The sequence below is a fragment of the Aptenodytes patagonicus genome, chromosome Z (genome assembly GCF_965638725.1).
Source record: "Aptenodytes patagonicus chromosome Z, bAptPat1.pri.cur, whole genome shotgun sequence".
Classification (NCBI taxonomy): Eukaryota; Metazoa; Chordata; class Aves; order Sphenisciformes; family Spheniscidae; genus Aptenodytes; species Aptenodytes patagonicus.
Window position 1 is genome coordinate 32,597,847 of NC_134982.1, and position 19,481 is coordinate 32,617,327.

General features: G+C 35.7%; 1 protein-coding gene across 3 annotated transcripts in view; it reads right to left on the reverse strand.

The window, feature by feature from the left end:
- The window catches only part of BRD10 (bromodomain containing 10), a 57,430-nt gene that overhangs the window by 33,641 nt on the left and 4,308 nt on the right, over positions 1–19,481 (reverse strand). For 2 of the 3 annotated variants that reach the window (XM_076363209.1, XM_076363208.1), the window contains exon 4: positions 10,924–12,359. In XM_076363209.1, the coding sequence (XP_076219324.1) occupies positions 10,924–12,359 (1,436 nt within the window). Of the gene's footprint in view, positions 1–10,923; positions 12,360–13,036; positions 13,070–19,481 lie in introns of all 3 variants that reach the window. The other variant, XM_076363210.1, reaches the window with a different exon arrangement.

The following is a 19,481-nucleotide window of genomic DNA, read 5'->3' on the forward strand; positions in this document are numbered from 1 at the left end:
GACAATGGGCAAAAAAGTCAGCTTTTTTGTTATATACTTTATGAATCCAGCTGCATTGAAAACAAAATTGCTAGTACTGAGAACAGTGCTGTCCATTTAATGAACTAAAGCAGACATCTAATATAAGCTTTCTTGACAAACTGACTCAAAAAGAAGTCTGGTCATAAGGTGGTTCTTTGTTATAGCCCTGTAAAAGAATGTTATCTGGCAAGAACTTGAAGGGATAAAAACATGGGGCAGCTAGACTGTCTTGCTTCTTTACAAAAAGAAAGATTCAAATATGATTAAAATGAAAATTTTCATTTTATTTTAATATTTTCAACATACTTTTCAGCAAATATTTACTTGAGTATTTTCAGCATCAGGTGCTGTATGATGCAGCGTACTTAAATAAATAACAAAGTTAAGAGATATACTGTCTTTTCCCCAATATTTCCTTCTGAAAAAGGGGGAAAAAATTGTTAGAAAGAATTATGATTAATTACCAAAAAAAGAAAGTAGATATTTCTTCCTTTGCAGCAGCATCTGAAAAGCATGCAGTAGGGAAGATATGGGGTAACAGACAGAACAAGAATTAAAAAAAACCTGACTAGAAGCACAAGGAAAATGAGCTTTACCTTCTGTGTACACTGAATCAAGGAAAAAAAAGACTTTGAAAATAGAGTATGACATATGGGTTATCATAAAGCATACCTACTAGAATATATGTACCATAAGACTTACACAATTCCCAGGCTGACATCTGCTGAACTAAGAATATATCTGTACAGAGCAGCACCACAGTCTCTTTCCCACTTCGTGACTATACACACCAGATGTCCTATGGTGCAGGCATGCATCACATACCAAAAAAAAAAGAAAACACTACAGATATTTGCACAATGGGAGAGAATTAATATATACAGCAAACTAACTTTGGCAAACTCATCTTCTACCTTAATAACATCCTTATAAAATACCAAATTGAAATTCGAAAGAAGTTACAGCAACAGTACTGATAATCTCACTCTTTTAAAAAAGGTTATATCTGGTTTTCCAAAAATAGTATTTGTCATTTGCGAAGTTTTAAAGGAAAAATTTTCTTTAATAGCTTTTCAAGTAACAACCCACAAAGATGATAAAGGGAAACTTCTATATAATATTCCTGAGACAATGCAGCTGCACCTGTGTCCAGTTTCCAAATTGACTTTAGTACCTAAAAGTATTCCAATTCACTTACCTTTACGCGGAAAAGTCTTTGGATAAAATTAACCAAGGATCAGATTTCTACAATAAAAATCTATCGAGATCTGCTAGTTTAGATTCTCAGACCACAAGCTGACACGTTCAGCAAGAACAGCAGCAATGGTAAGGGATATCAGCCTCTACCAGCTACCCGCTACTGGCCCTGTCGCCTGTAGCATAACCACGTGAACATTTCAGCCGTGCCACCACAGAGCAGTCACTTAGCTTCAACTGCCAGGCTGAGGTGGGCATAGATTCTGCATGGAGGGTAAAAATCACTAAGGCGTTGAACAGGCATCAACTGAGTGGCAACTTCTCAAACCGCTCCACTGAGGTCTGCTAGAGCTCCTTTGCCCATAATCCTAGATAGAGAGACTATTTAAAATGGCTTAAATTACTTACTTCAGCAGATGAAGTAATGTTTCTGACAGCAGCTAGAGACATTTTGAATTACAGCACACTGTACCCTTCAGAGCATACGCAATGTACAAATAAATTTAATTGCCGACTGAAAGCAGAGTTAGAGAAAACACCTAAGAAACAATGAAGAAAAAATAAATATTTCTAATAAGGAAGCTCATATGCATTATCTCTTCAGGTCACCTATTCCAATTTAATACACCCTGCTTGCTTCCCACCTCTCAGTCCCATAATTTATAAACCACTTAACAAGAGTTCTACACATAGACAAAATTAAAGTAATCTCAGTACAAAAATTCTTGGAGGGGAAGAGGGGGAACAGTGGCTCAATAAATAGATTTCCATCTGTAGAGGTCTTCAAGTCACAGCTGACCTGATCTGGTATTTGTGACAGTCCTGCTTCAAACAAGGAATCAGATTACATGACCTCCAGATGTTCCTTCCAACCAGCTTTTCTATGGTTCTGTGACTCTTTAAAAGACCGCTTTGCACAGTATACATGTATTAGTAACAAATACATAGGAATCAATAACTCGGGACTGCACTGCACAGAAGGAAGATAAATCAGATAATGCTTTTGTCCAATCAATTTCTTTACACTTCTCCCTAATCATGTAAGAATGAAATGAGAAAAACCACTCTCCATCAAAACAAGTTAAGAGTTTCCCAAACTAAAACAAGAAGTTCAAAGAAAATCATGATCTTAAATAGCTGAAGAAGCCTTCTCCTTCAATAGCTGCAACTCAAAAAGCTCGTTAGGCCTACCATCTTGAGGCACTAACAGTGGCCTCCCTATCCAGCAATAGCTACAACAGTAAATTATTTTTTGTGTAGTAGAGAGGTACTTACTTGGACAAGTATTTGATAAATGTTTTATAAATACTGATAAATAAATATTTATTTACTCTTATTCCTGTTTCCACTATAGGGCAATACTTGTAATAAAGATAAAAGTTTTACTTCTTTTTTATATAAAGTTCAATTTCAAATACAGTCAACACTTCGGGGGGGGGGGGGGGGGGGGGGGGGAGAAGAGCTTTATTCCCCCTTGCCAGAATTATAAAATAACATTACTGAATTAAAAAAACTGGTTTGTATTCAAATATATACACATCAAAACTGTTTTTAAAAAAAATCTACTTTGCTGCAAATGGAACTGTTCTAAAGCTAGGAAATGTCAGCCTGTATTATTCCTGTGTAACCTTACATTCACCCACTAAAATGATTTTACTGTGCCACAATTACTAATTATGTCTCCACGCTGCCTTTTCCAACGGGCTCCACATCTCAGTTGGGTTTCACTTCAGAGGGGAAGAGACTACGAGACATCTTACCTTGGACAGAAGTTGTAACTATCATCTCTTTTCCCCTCCCATGCTGCAGGAGAGGATCAGCTCTTTTTATACCACCTCTAATATTGACAGAGAGATAAGCCATTCCTGAGATTAGGGAGGGGACAACTACAGACACCTAAGGCAAGAGACCTTCCATATTCAGTAGACGACTCGGGACTGTGCAACAAATAAAGAGTCCTTTTTATTCTCTACCAGAGAATGAAGGGAAAATACACAATCACTTTATTCTTCAAGCAAACTACAACAAATCTTATCCTAAATTAAACTATAATTCAGTTATCTGTGGATATAAAACAAAACTCTTTATTAATTTGAGGTAATATTTCTCTCCAACAACATGCTACCAACCCATACCTGGAGCTGGTAGCATCAGAGCCCAAAAGCTCAATTTGCACATTTCCTGACTTTACCTGCTGCAACAAACCACCTGGATATTAAATTGAAACAACAACACTGTCAAAATGCATACAATCTGCAGTAAAGGACAGTGCAGCTGTGTAACATTTTAGCTATCATGCCATTGTTTTTTCTGAATGAAACCAAACTCCATCTTGCAGCATGAATGCAGTAAAAGACAGGTTTTCTACAGTAAACTTACTTGAGCAAGCCCTTAGTCATCTGCCAAAAAAGCTGGAAACTCTATTAAGCAGACACAAGTAACGTGAACTTGGATACTGCCCTGTCCACCCAACAGTATTTGGTGCTTGAAGGACAATGAGGACGGAAACCTGTATAGTGAGTATTAGTATAAGCCAATAACAGAGGTTAGTGAAAGCACTAAAGTGAATGTGAAACAAATGCTATTCTGCAAAAAGCTCATTTCAAAGTAAGCGAACGTCGTATTGGAAAGCACTGAAATATTTGTACTGTTTGGAATAGTGTATTCCAGGTTTCATGTATGACTCAGTCTCAGAGTAAAGACAGTACTTTATATAACAAACCAAAAATAAACCAAAATAAATGAGTAGAATAATTCAAAGGTGAACAATTTTTACTGCTTTTTAATTTTTAATGTTAAATTAATGGTGATCACAATAGGTAGAGCAGAATTAATTAATACTGTTTTGTGTTATCATCTGTTCTAATCTCAATTCCAAGAGATTGGATTATTTTATACTTTCGACTGACAGCTAAGAGCTGTTTTTTATTGATTTTCCTTATCATAGAATCATAGAATCACTAAGGTTGGAAAAGACCTCTAAGATCATCGAGTCCAACCGTCGACCCAATGCCACCATGTCCACTAAACCATGTCCCTAAGCACCACATCTACGCGTCTTTTAAATACTTCCAGGAATGGTGACTCAACCACTTCCCTGGGCAGCCTCTTCCAATGTTTCACCACTCTTTCAGTAAAGAAATTTTTCCTGATATCCAATCTAAACCTCCCCTGGCGCAACTTGAGGCCATTTCCTCTCGTCCTATCACTAGTTACTTGGGAAATCACTAGTTACTTGGGAACATATTCTTCATATCCCTTCTACATATCCCTTCTACATATTTAACAAATTACTTGATGACGATTATAAACAATCTCACTGCTGAAAGTAAAAAACAAATCCAGATCTACAGATCTTTCACATTTATTCCTTCTAAGTAACACCACTGCTGGAACACTTCTGTTCTAAGATTCACTGGAAATCAACATTTTACTAGTCAAGAGCCCCTTAGCCAGCTCTGAGAAAATTCTTAGATGTTATTTAAGTTCAGTAGGTCCAGAAAATGTCTGGCTGCCATAGGTTTTCCTTTCAAGCCAAAACAAATTCCACTGATGTTATCACTGAATAGATGTGCAGGCAATTAACAAGGCAATATAAAAACTAGGGCCTGGACACTAGTTATGAGCATCCAAAAACCCCACTAGGGAGATTAGATACAACTAAAACAGAAGCCATCTCAAGCTGGTCTTGCCATCTGAGGGTGAAGAAGGGGGAACAAATAAATAAATGATATTTCAGATCTCTTCTAGTCCTATTTTAGAGGCATAGAAATGTAGACAAATAAAACACTGAGCCACAGAAATGCTCTTGACATTTGTCAATTACCTCAGCAAGGACAATACAACCCATTTATAAGTTATCATAACAAATTATTTTGACTTGAAAACAAGAACATTTTTACAGATCTAGTAAAACTTTTTTGTTATGAACTATGATGTTTGAGTCCTCGTGGCTCCTCCTTGAAGAACAAAAGTAATGTCAATCCGTGCTTCAAATTATAAAGTGACAACACAGAGCAATTTTTATTAAAAATTGCTCTTAATAATAATTTTTAATAAAAATGCAACTTTTACCACATATGCAGCAGAGCCTCATCCCCCAAGGGGGAAATGGATGTTTTTGACATCAAACACCAATTTAGCAGTATTTGCCATGGTAAAGTTAAGTTAGTCCCCTCCAACTGCAAGAATTCCTGTTTTCTCATTACATTCTAGCAGAAACTCCACTGTTCTCAAATTGAAAATCTGGCCTGAATTTTCCTGTTCACAAATTTGTAAGACACATTTCATACCTTTCAAAGATCTGGCAACTACTGAGCATGTCCTACTTTCTCTTTATTCTCCTAATCTATTTTGCTCCCAACAGCTCCTCTTTTAGAAAATATAACGTGCAATAATCTGGAAAATGAAGCATTACTATAGACTTTTGAAGCTTCCACACTGACACGGCATATGCTTTTATGTAGTCAAAGCAGCAAGCAGGTCTGAACAAGTGCATTAATAATGCTGATTTACAGAACAATATAAGTAAACCCAATAAAACCTCAGTGGTACATGTTTCTGAAGATACTGACACTGCAGCTTAATGCATTGAGTACATTGTTACAACTTGGTAGAATACCTCATTTCATGTCTTCAACATGGTTAACAGGCTGTTCCAGATCTAGAGGCTAGACAACACTACAACGAAGTCTTTACAACTCTGAAGACAAAAGAGAAGATTAAACACCCAAGGACAGTACACCAGACACTACAAAACTGCTGCCAGGCTGTTAAATTCATTTCTTCCCATTCAAGGAATGCTTGATTTCATACACAAAACATAATGGCACTCTAAAGAAATAAAATATACTGTGAAATAGACTTTAAGCAGGTGGATTGCTATGAATCTTCCAGAGCACAAGTACAGTGTATAGAATTTACCTCAAGGTTCTTCTAAAGGTGTGTGCTATATTGGTGTTTTCTACACTAATTGGAATAAGAGAGATTCAACTTACACTTACAACACCTGCTTCAGGCACATCACAGTTATTTCAAGCAGCTTCTAATCCCTCCTATTTTCTCAAACCTATGGATTATCTGAATTTCATCCAATCCCTGTTTCAAGCACGCAGTCACAGAATTCTCATGCTTTTGTACTGTGCTTTGCACTGCACTCTTTGTGGTACCCCATGATTTACTTCAGTGTAGCTGTCTTAGTCCAGATCCAACTAGCCTATCACCATTGTCACAGTCTAATTCAAAGACTTATAGCCTAATTTATCTAACTCCAGTAACAAAATAACATTTAAAATGAATGTGTAGCATGCAAGTTGTTTACAGAACTACCCTCTCTGATTCTGTCGTTCCATTATATTCAGTACTATTCTGTCAATAATATCGACACAGAACACTGCCACAGTAATAAACATCACCCTGTTTCAAAGACACAGATTCAATAAAGTGGTTATATCTTCCTTTTCATAACTTGTAAGAAAATCTCATAACTATGGCAATGCTCACAACATGGCTGTGTTCTCCAGGAAGTTTTGCTCACAATAGTTATGGGAAGTTTTCAGCTAAAAAAACTGCACAACCAGTCTATAGTCATGAACAGTATCTTTTGGGTACCACTTCTACAGCAAGTCAGGAATGTGCAAAACATCTCAATAGAAACATGAACTGTGACTCAAAGTTACATTTAGCTGCCTCAGAGAACTAATAGCAGAAAAAAAAAATCACTTTGTTAAAAAATAAGGAAAGGTACTCACTTTTACATCCCTGATGCTCTCTTCTACCTCCTGAACTTCTGAATAACATTGTAAAGAGTGATTATGGCTATGATCAGATTTAAATCAAGTGTTTTTGTGAATTCAGAACAAGTTTTACCAAATCTCTTTCTCTGTTCTACACTTAAGGGTATCTTTAAACAGAAAATAAAATTTCAGAAGCACTTTGAGAAATACTACTTTGCCTTAAACATTATGAAACATTACAAAACAATAAGGCATTAGCATGAATTCAATCCAGTCCTATCTGTTTCACCCTAACAGTTACAGGACTAATGGACACTTAACAAGCATAGGAAGAAAAGCGCTCTCTCGTAATACTGTAATGTTTTAGGAAAACTTTCTCCAGCAAGGTCAAAATTTGCAATGAAGAAATAGTCAGAGTAAGGAGGAAAGTGCCTCAACATATTGAGAGATAAAGGACAAGAGAGTACCAAAAGAAATAGAACCCTTCATATCATGCCCAGGACAATGCTGTCACCTGCAGATGAAAAAGAATGTTTTATGCCCTCCACCTGAATGGAAATGAACACACCATCTGAGCGTAACTTAGACTATCAGATCCAGCAGATCAAATAGTTAGAGACATGGGAAAAGTAAAAGTGGAGAGGAGGAACTTCCATAATTTCTCATTGAATAGACACACATGACATTTCTGTGTGCAGTCAGAGTTGCAAAACTGTGCAAACACTAATAGAATGCCTCACAGAAAACTTTGTTACTCTTTTCTGGATTTCCACTTGCACTGAGGCATCTCATTCCTGTCTGAAACTGACAACGAAAAGGAGTAATACCTGCAGTGTTCTCTGATGATGAAAATATGTATAATTAAAACCTAAGTTCAGATGATTAATGGCATCCGGTACTGGTCTACAGTTACAAATACATATTCTTAACAAAACTATGCACTAATTATTTTCTATATTAAATTATCTCTGATAATGTTAAGCTCCTTATGACACAACACAGAACTGGAAAAAAAGAGGTATGTGGTATTCTGCTGCTGAATTTACTATTTAGTCATGTAAAACCGCAAACTAAAACTGAAAGAACAACTGTTTTAATGCCCATGTTTTTAGTGGTATGGAACACTTAGCTTGTTTTATAATAAGCTTCTGAAACATATTTGGGTCCTAAAATACATTCTAATAAAGCTCAGCATAAAGCACAAAGGATGATAATTGGATAAATGATCTCCATTATAATCCTGTATCAGCATTAGATGAGCCTTGGCATTAAGATATTACAAAACCCAAACTTTTTTTTGCACTTCAGAAAACAAAACAAACTTATTGCAAGAAATAGAGATCACATAATAGCTGTACAGGTCAATATATGTAAGGTAACTGGGATAATGAAAAGCCACGGATTTCTGTTTTCACTTTAGCATCCATGCACCACATGCAAGATAGAAAAAGGAAACTGACTGAAGGAAAGTTCTCTCTTGATTCCAGTTTTACTAATGAGCTTAATTTCCACTGTGTCAATTAAAAGACAGGAATTTTGAACCGAAAGAAGTGTCTGTACTTAGATATTGCGATTAAGCATATTAAAGTAAGCACTACAGTTTCCACTAACAGTGCAGGATTTAGTCTGGGATCTACTCAAGACCAAAAATTCTTTAATGTTACAGAATAAAAATTAAGAATTAAAAATATGAGAATTTTCACTGAGATTATATTATAGAATATATTTTTATTATAAATACAATCATTCTGTGATAGCTGTTCATGATGCATTTCTTTAAAAAAAAGTTTAAACTCACATGCCAGTATTTACAGTTCTTCTACCAGCACTTCACAATATCTCTTTTATTCTTTAAAAACAAAACATAATTTGTAACTAGAAAAAAATTCTGCTAACATGCTATTAAGTATATCAAGTACCAAGATGGAGGCAAATGGGAAGCTTTTTTGAACTTTTGTAATTTTTATGACACATATAAGAAAAGCAGTTATCACAGTAAACATCATCTCTATCAATTAACTTCAGAAGCTACTTTCAAATATTGCCAGTCTGTGGTTGCCAACAGTGGTTGTCTTTCAAAACAATAATCTATTAAAAAATGGCACATGCTGTTCTATGAGCATTGCTTAATTCATAGAAAGTAGAATTTTAAGCAAGTGTTGTAAAATGAGGGTTACAGTGAAGACGGTGACCTACTTTAAACGCTTTCACAAAGAAATAAAGGACACTCTGTGGGGATGGGAATCTCCTGAGTTTGACTTTAATGAGTAAACATTGTACCACCTGGCACGAGAAAGCACGTAAACAGAAGATATGCTGCAGCTGAAAGGAGGAAAAGGAATGTGCTGCAGCTGGAAGGAGAAAACCAGACAAAGGCCATGAAGGCATTATTGCAACAGAGGCAGGAGGAGGAAGAATGGGTCAGTCTGCTAGAGCATAGATGCATGCGAACACGAGGCTGTAACCTTTCTGCAAGCTGCAGGTAGCATGTGTACACTTCTGCTTGCTATGAAAGATGCTGACAAAGAGCAATAAAGGTCTTTGGTTGCCGTGCCTGCCAGAGTCCGCGCCGTTTAAATCCCTACAAATGGCGCCTGAACAGGGACTTGAATGCTGGAACTAAGCAAGAGTCTGTGGCATTAACCCCCACAACACTCGGTCCCCAATTTCTTTCCAATAGTTCTCTAAATTAAAGAGCCCTTATTTGCAATTTGGGTTATTATTCGTTTTGCTGTTGTTTGGTTTTAAGAAGAATGAAAACAGTGATACATTTGGAGAGCTAACAGTCACAAAAGTGAATGTAAAATACATTACTTGTGCTGAACACTACATATATGAACTTCAACTGTAACTCTTAAAATTTATGTTTAGAAGTGGGCATTGAAATTTTTGGAGGGAGGAGTTTGTGATTTATATTGTAAGACAGTTCTTTGGGTATTCTGCACAAATATTTGGGATCTAAACATTACCTGTTTTCTTAGCTTTAAATTTCCACTCAACTTCTAGCTAAAATGCACCGGCATCAGATCTCTGAATTCTCTTACCCTTTAGAAGATGTTTTGTTACACAGATTTTTTGTTTTGGCTCTCTGCTTTTCACCTGAAATCCGGTATTTACCTGTCAGTCTACACTGCTCTGAAAATAAGCCTGTCATTTCAAAAAATGTAATGTTTGAAGTAGCCTGCTGAAATCTAGCACAGATAGCTTAGCCCATGACTCAACAGGATAGCAGATCAAGCTTTATGGTGCTTCGTATGACATCAAAAATACTACAACTACCTGACAATTTGAACTGACTTAAGGACTTCATAACTGTATTGTTTTAAAATTTTCCAGTGAGTTAACTGAAATCTGGATCACGTATCACCTACCTGAAACACCTAACTAGATGCTGCCCACATCTGTAATAAAAATGCCATCTGCATAAATTCTGTATCTCAGTTGTTGGACTAAGCAGAAATGTGATTAGGCCCGCAGTCAAAGCAGTACTGTTTGGTGACCTAAGACTGCACAGTTCCAGTAGGAATGATTTTAGATTCATGTTCTCATGTAATTACTCTGTGTTTCTTTGCAATTTGGATAAGGTAACATTATCAGAAAGGGGAGAAATATTTCCACAATTGCTATGACATAAGACAGCATAAAACAACTTCAAGCTACACTCTCTGATGCTAACCAGTCAGTCAGATTCATTCTCCTAAATATTTTTGTAACAAACAAACTCTTCTAATGAATTGTGTTCTCTAAAGATACATTCTGCAAATGAATCATGGTTTAATCAGCTGATGAGCCTGTTTTATATACTTGTGTTATTGAATGGGAAACTTTCACATTAAAATTATCAGAAAAGTCTAATGCAGTAAGGCTGTCCTGCTTCACAAAATAAAATGTAGACTAATCACCTAGGAAAAAAATTAAAAAAAAAAAATCAGTATCCTAATTTTTACTACAGGTAAAAATGTCAACTTACCAGACTTGTGCTTCTTGTGTTTTGCTTTCTTTTTAATTATAAACAACTTGTTCTGGATCTCAGATTTATAAGATTTGAACGGATGAAGATGAATATCACGCTTTCGTTGCAAGTCATCAAGTCTTCTCTGTAAATTTTCATTTAGAATATCCTTCAACTTCTTTTTTTTCTTTTTCTTCTTTTTTGCCCGCAACTTATTTAGTTTCTTATTATTTCGCAGTGAGTTCTCTAACATTGTTTCTTTAGCAGATTCGTGGTAATTTATGTCTTGGTTGTCATTATGAGTGCCATTGACATGCATTTGGCAAGCTTTCAGTGTGTTCTCCTTGAATGGACTGATCTCAGCTTTTACTCTAGCCATTTCAGCACAACCTTGTCCATTCTCCACAGCCCTTATTTCTACTGAACTAGGATGACCACCCATACCAACAATCCCTCCTGAACTAATCAAATTCCTCAAGTTCTCTTTATAGTAACCAGTTTTTTTGATGTCGCAGACTCCTGAGGTCTTGATTTCACAGTTAATCTTAATTTCCTCTGTAGTAACTCTAAAGCTACCTAAATGTGTTTTTTTTTCTGGACAGATAACAATGGAGTCCATACTTTTCTCTACTTCTGTCTTGGAATGATGTAGCAGCTCTTCTCTACCAGCAGAACTGACCTCCCCATTGCTTTTGCTTACATATTCATGTTTTAATTTCTCCAATTTAATACGTGACACTTTTTTAACTTTGATGGGAGGAGATGGGAATTCAGGAGCCTGAAAAGGTTTTTGTTTGTAAATCCGAACATCTGCACCACAGAACTGTGGAAAATGAACATACGCATTCTCCAAGTAGTCATAACCAAGAATTACTTCTCTGCATTCATGGATAGGCTGACCTAGTACTGCATCCTGAACATCCTTTTGCGTTTCATATACGAAATCACAGAGACCTTTTAGCAGCCACACTTTTTGGTAGAATGGTAGCTCATGAAATGGCTTTTCCTCCAAGGGATTAACTTCTCCAAGGACTTTGAAAAACTGGGGACACAGTCCAAGTTTTTCTGCAGAGCTGTTAGGATTGTCAGTCTGCCCTACAACAGTATACCAGTGTTGTACTTTCTGTCTGAGTGCTGCTTCCCAAGTCCTGTAAGAAAGTGTAGGCCTGCGATGTAATGTAGATCTGCGATGAGGAGGACTTAACAAAGAAGTCATTATTTTAGATAAAAAAGCATTACACTGAGGCATCAGAAGACAACGTTCCAATTCATAGAATACTATTTCAGGTAAATTTAAAATCTGTTGTGCTAAACAAAGAAAATGACCAATAGCTGGAATCTCCCACATTGTCTCCATCCTTGTAGGTGCTGCTTGAGCTAAAAGTGACTTTTCCCATTCTTCTATTTCTTTCTGACTAGCTTCTTCTGCTTCTTTTCTTTCTTGCTCTCTCAGCCTATTAAAAGAAAGTTCATGAAAATTCAGGTATCAGGTGAACGAAAAGAAACCGGGGAGAAAAAAAAAATCAGAACTACAGCATGACAAACATACCTATCTTGAAGTAATAAAGAACACAGTACATAAAGTTTTAATTCAGTTTGTCTTGCTTTGGATTACACAACACATCACTGCACCAAAATGGGAAATTACAGTCTTATTTCTATCATCACTTTTGATGATAGTTTAAAAGGGGGGGGGGGGGAAGTTAAAAAAAGGGGAAAAGATAAGAAAAAAACCTGGCAGATACCAACAGTTTGGGTGGTTTAGATTTTTTTAAAAAAATTTATTCCCTTCCCCAAACCCTTTTTTGGCAGGATTAAGTATTTCCAACAATCTGTCCATATAAAAATCTCTGAAAACAAATTCCAGATAAGCCTTGCTTTCAAATGGTTGCCCTGTGGCTTGTGTCACCTACTTTGTAACTCCCTTCCCTCAGTACACAAGTATACATGCCTAACTGTTAAGTACTTCATTCACATACAAAAGCCATTTTCCCTCCCACCCATAGGCATGTTACTAGTTGGTTTGCAATGGTGGTCAAAAAGGAAACAAATATTGGGATGCATGAAGAATGTGATGGAAAATAACACCAGAAATAAAATGTCATTACATTAATAAATGGTTTGCCCTCACCTGAAAAACTGTATTCAGTTCTGGTCCCCCTATCTAAAAAAAGGATAGAGCAGAAATAGTGGGTATTCAGAGAAAGAGGTTATCAGTAATCAGAGGCCTGTAAAAACTTCTGAAAAATCTGGGACTCTGCACAAAACACTAGCAAGAGGAAACATGACAGCAACACACAAAACTAATATGATAGACTGGGAACTTCTATTTACTTTCATTTGTAAATTCTTCACTAAATTTCAAGGCAACAAGTTTAAGAGGAAGAAATGCTTCCACTTCAGATAATTAATCCCCTGTAGCTTACCATCTAACTTACTAGAACGCAGGATATGTTTAGTTCCAAAGTGAAAAATAGGACATCTGCACGAATCACAAGAATATCAAGGGTTACCAGTAGCAGGAGGGATTTTTCTTTAATGTTGCAATGGTAAACTAACATTTTTGCCTCAAGGCATGACCAGATTCCAAAAGACAGGATTAGGATACAGCTGTACTTACAGGAAAATTTTTCTAGAGCTCATCCAAAGCTCTTGTATCTTTTTCTCTGAAGCTTCTATCACTGACCATTGCTAGAAACAATCACCTGCATATATCACTGTGACCTGTTACTGGAATTTGCATGTCCTTATTTCCAGATTGCTAATCTCCAATTATATCTCCTCATATACAAGTAGCAAATAAATGCCATGTATCCATTCAAACATCAATGCTTCCCAAATTCAGCCAAAGACTAATAGTATATTAAAATCTTTCTTTTCACAACATGAAGCTAATAGTGGCTTGTAGCATGAAGAATGTGCATTTGAAGCATTAAGTATTGACTAGATATCTCAATAATGTAAAAAATGCAACAAACCTAGCTTAGCTCACATTTTAGTATCAATGCAGGAGAAATATGCTGTGACCACAAACTTAAAATTTGCATCCACTGCGTATGCAAAATGACATATAATACAGTAAGATTCCACTGAATGCTTTATCTTATATAATTAAATTAAATTTCAAGTGACTTGTTATCATAATTTGAACAGAAAATTTTTAATACCTCACACATGCATCCTTGTTATTTATGTACCTATCAAATGCAGAAAGACAGATTCACGTAAAACAAAATTAAAATGTAAAAGCAAACAGGTCAGTAAATTCTCAACTTCACTCTCCCAGTGCAGCATTAGTTTAACCATATAATGGATGGGATCTAAAAACAAAATCCCACTTTGCAACACTAATTTAAACATATAATGAATGTGGTCTAAAGTAAAAATCCCATTTGTCATGCTAGGTGAATAAACCAGTAAATTCAACAATACTACTTGCGTAGGTAAAGTGAGCATTTTTTTAATTCTGACTTTTGTTCTATTTCCACGCATTAATATTGCATTAATATAATAAATAAAAATAACTAAAATAATAAATAAAAATAAGTAACTTACAAGTGGGGTAGAGGAAGAAACGATAGTAAGTAAAAAGTGTTCTCAAAAATAAATTTCAAAGCGCTCCTGAATCCCACTCCCTCCTTCATCCTCACTGTAAAACATACTTCCAAATAACCTGCTGCCTCAAAAGGTGTGAACTCTATTAAAATAGTATGGAAATAAGCTTAAATATGAATAGGTAGTGAGACAGAACATTTGTAGAAACAATCAAATTTCAGTACCGTTTAATAAAAACACAGGCTGTAGATGATCTAAAAATATTGTCTTTGCAAGCAGTTCCAACTTATCAATTAATAATTTAAATTAAGGTAGAATTCTCAAAATAAATACAATACCCTAGATGCACTTCTGTCTTGTACTTCATAAAATGACAATCATTATACTATTTTAAAGATCTTTTTAAAAAGAAAAACATACGTTGTTTCACTTGCAAAAAGTTTACCTTTTTTTTAAAGCTATTATTTTATCACAATATCTGTAGTCATTCAATTCTCAGTAGACATTCAAGAGAAAAATGTAAATAATAGCACACTTTCATATCTTCATTATTGAGGTCCTCCTACTAGCTGCCCGTCTTTTGGAGGGCACAGATTTTTCCTGGGGTATTTTTTTTTTTTGAGAGGGAGGAGGGGGATGAATAGGGGAGAGGAGGTGGGGCAAGGGAGCAGGGGGCAGGGGGGAGGGGAGGGGAGAGAGAGGTTTGCTGTTTAGCAGGACAAATATCCTTACACCGAGAAATTCTCTGGACAAACATATTTGGCTTTTATGCTGACAGCAACTGTAAAAAAACCCTGTTGTTTCATACTTTTATTTACATTTATCAGGAATGTGATTGCAGACATGTATTGTGGTTACAATAATAACACAAAACTGTTCTAAGGTCAAGCTGACATTTCCAGACTATCAAAGGACAAACATATTCCTAGACCATGTCTGCAGCAGTTGTTTTGCAGCTCGAGTGGATAAAACCATGGCACATGACCTTAAAACTCAGCAGACATGCTCCCCAAGTAGAGATACGACCTAAAACAGAGTCCAGATGTAACTCCCCACTTTTCTTATCATTTTCTCCCTTAAGACAGAAGACACATCTCACCAGCTAATTCCTTCTCACTTGTAAGATTTCACTTGGAGGGGAGAGGAGGCAAAGACTAGACTGTACTTTCCCCTCCCTCCCGCCCCAACTACCACATCTAACCCACTTAAGTGTTGAGTAATTTTTCACAGGTAAAAGGTAAGGCATTGGAACTCTGATGACAAGGTAGAGAGCTGTTTTAATTCTACAACAACTTGTTTCTACAAACTTTCTTTTAAAAAATAAACTAGAAAGCTACATACAAAACAGCAATATTACACATTATTCTAAATTAAAGATTTAATAGTTAGAACAAATTAAATTTGAAGATGCCCATGTGACCTTAATTCCATATCTGTAATGTCTTACATCATATTACAACATACTCTTTTTTTTTTTCCATAGGACCCAGTTCATTCCATGCTCACAACATCATCACAAAGGCAAAATTGACTGTATAAGCATACCTCATTCCACAATTTGCTAATTTAAATGACTAACTTGCAACCGGAATTGAATTCTTTAATTGTTTTAATGAACACGTCTGAAACTTATCCCAGGATCACATTTTCAGACACAGAGCTGCCTAGCATAATTTTCAACAAACCAAAGTTGTACAGACACTTAATTGCCATTGAAATCAACTAGTTAGTTACCTGCCATTCACTGGTGGTTTTAAAAATTTCAGTAAGACTCTACCTCTATGTTTTGGTATCTAAATGCCTCTAAATAGGCAAGCATTCCCAATTATATAAGAACTCCACAATTCTTTACTGTTAACTAATATGTAAGTTGGTATGTATATTGAGATGTTACTTAATTAGCATGTAACCAAGCAGCTGAGTAGAACCTCATGGAAATGTAACTAATAATCCAAAGAAGATATTCCATATTCTGATAATTAGAACAATTGAACAAAAGGAAAGCTTATAAACAAGACTGACAAGAAATGTAAATCAGATGTTATATATATACACACATACTTTGGAGGGAAGAAGAACTTTTGCTGCTGTACAGAAACTGTTAGCTGCAAAATAGTGAAATCAGCTTCGCAAAGACATCTTAGTTTTTACATGTTGAGTCTACCATGATGAATGTATCACTTGGGGAGGTTATAAAACATTAAATAAAGATAAAATGAAATAGATTGTGCAAGAAATGGATAAACTACGAGAAAGAAAAAGAGAACTCTCTACAAAGGATACCTATATAACAAAAATAACGAAAGGATTTGGAGTAGGATTTCCATGAAGTTAACTACAGAAAAGAAGATAAAAACCACACTTCAAGATACTCTTCCAAAAGACGCAGCTGAAAAAAAGGCTTGTAAAATAAATTTCAAGGATTTGGCTGGGGGGGGGAGGGGGGGGAGAAAAAACTATTTTAAAGATTTCATTTACTGCAGTTCTTTCTACTCATCATAAGATGCCTGTGCCTTACAAGAGTATCTAAATATCTAAATCAAAGGATTAGATATTAACTTGGACTTCAACAGGCAATTTCTTTAGGTATCAGGCTAAGTTTTGTAGAAAGGCAGTTGCATTTGCAACCTTACTTATCTGGGGCTGAAAGTATGTAATTCCTAGTGAGGTGGCTAAACAGTCTCAACTAAGATAACTACTAGCTAGAAAGTACATATATGCTGAGGGGTCAGCTGGATGGCCAGAAAGTGAGCACTTTTTTATATTCCTGATAACTCACCTGCAAGTTGGGTGAACGGCAGGTGCTGCCTATCCAAACACAACAGATTTGCTAGCACACAAGGAAGTTATACTACCACACTACACACAATTTTATGGGGGAAAAACAGCAGCAGAGCAAGACCAGGAGGAAGGCAAAGTTCAGTATGGTAGAAATTAAAATCCGAAATAGTTTACCCACTCATTTGAGCTGACCATCATAGTCATTCATAATTACACTCTGACACAGGACAGCTTATATTATAGCAACAGATTTGGACATGCCTTCTTTTACAACTGTGATGAAAGACTAAGTGTAACAATCAATAATAATAATCAATAAAATAATCTGCATCCATTAAAGTAGCGCTCTAGTTCTACGAATACAGTTTATACCATGAATTCTACTGGGATACATTAAAATAAATAGGAATTTCGCATGAACATTTTGTAGCCTGAAAAAGATTTGGATAATTGTTGAGAATCACATATTTTTACTTGAATTTTCCTTGCAAATTTAGTATAAGCTTTAAATAGGTATAAAAGTAATTTCTGTTCAGCAAATTTCATTTTTATTACAAAAAATGAAGAGTGAGTGAAAGCCAAATTCAGTAACGAAAATGCACATCTGCCAATGGACCAAGACAGTAGCTCTAAGGAATACTGCAATGGGGTTACCAAAAGGATGGCACTGTGCACTCCACTTAAATTACCCAAGTCTGTGATCTTGCATACAGTTTTGAAACTATTCTGTGCCAACCTCAGTGTGTCAGATTTCTAAAAAAAAAAGAAGCTGAATAACAATTTTCTCTTCTTAACAGATAACAATAAATTCAACATAATCTATATTTTATAATAATCCAAAGTAAGTTTACGAAGTTGCAATACATTTTTGAATAAAACTAGTGTCGCATCTTAGTGTCGCAAGTATGTGCGTTTATATATAAAACACTTTGAAAATTTATATATGTCGTACCATATGATCCTCACTGGTAATGTATTACTAATTTTACAGGCCTTCTAATTTCCAAGCCTTTTTCATAAAATACCTCTACAATGTACTTTTGGAACATTTGCATTTTGGTGAGTTGGGAAACAATTGGTATAGAGGGGTCCAAGTTACTTTGAAAACATGGTGGATCCATTAGGAAATAAGAAAAGTTAAGAAGATACCTGAAGCATGATTATTTGAGGAGATCAATAGAGTCAAAGAAATATTCAACCAGCTATCTACTGACACATTTTTATTGCTTCCTAATAAGTGACATAGTTCAAAAGTTTAGGGCATGAAGAGGCAAGCTAGTTGTGATCTTTTTCTGTTATTGTAGAACATTCTGTAGAATCAACCACCGTGGAGTATCCTTTGCCCAGGATCTGGGACTTTTGAGTATATCCAGATACGTGGATTTAACTGTTAATTACTACAGTTTTGCAGGAACTTGCTTAAAACAGGTGTATGAAAGCAAAATTTGTATTTGATCATGTAATATGTTCTACTGACTCTACGGATGAATTAAAATCCAATCAAAATGTCCTTTTTCGTAACAGTGTTATCAAGTTCAGAGATCTAGAACACAGAGTTGAACACAAATCGAGAATTTTACCAGAGAAACAATAACCCTAGTGATCTTTGTTTTGCAAAGTATGAAGTGGATTAGAAGAAGAAAGATTCACCCTTTTCTAGGGAAAAAGTACTGGCTAACACTCAAGTCAGCCAAAACTGTATGGCTTCAAATCTGTTGAAAATGAAGATAACCTGCAAAATGAGAGTGAACTGGTTATATGTGGAAAAAAATTCCAAAACTGTAAACTTTGAAAAAAGCTTTGAAAAAAGCTTGCTTCCTAAAGCTAATACTGTCTTATCATCATGCTCCATGTTCAGACACAGTCTCTCAAGGTACTGTTAAAGTATACAAGCTTATAAGCTTAATTTTCCTCAAAGCGAAACATATCACAATCAACATTGAACATTGCCTGGAATTATATACCTCTTAAATTTATAAAAAACACAAAATGCCACAGAGTTAATTACATACACATTCTAAATTTGTTATCTAACTGACAAGCTGAAATGCCACATCAGTGAGATAACAGGAGTGGCACTGGTAGAGATAATTTGCTTCTGGCTATCAGTGAGGGAAGCAGTGACAAGATCACAGAATTAGACTGTAGTTAAGCATTCTGGTAGTTTTTAATCTGATTGTTGCATGGAAAACAGTCCAAGGAAAGGCATGATAAAATGTGTCTGAGCTAACAGGAAATTG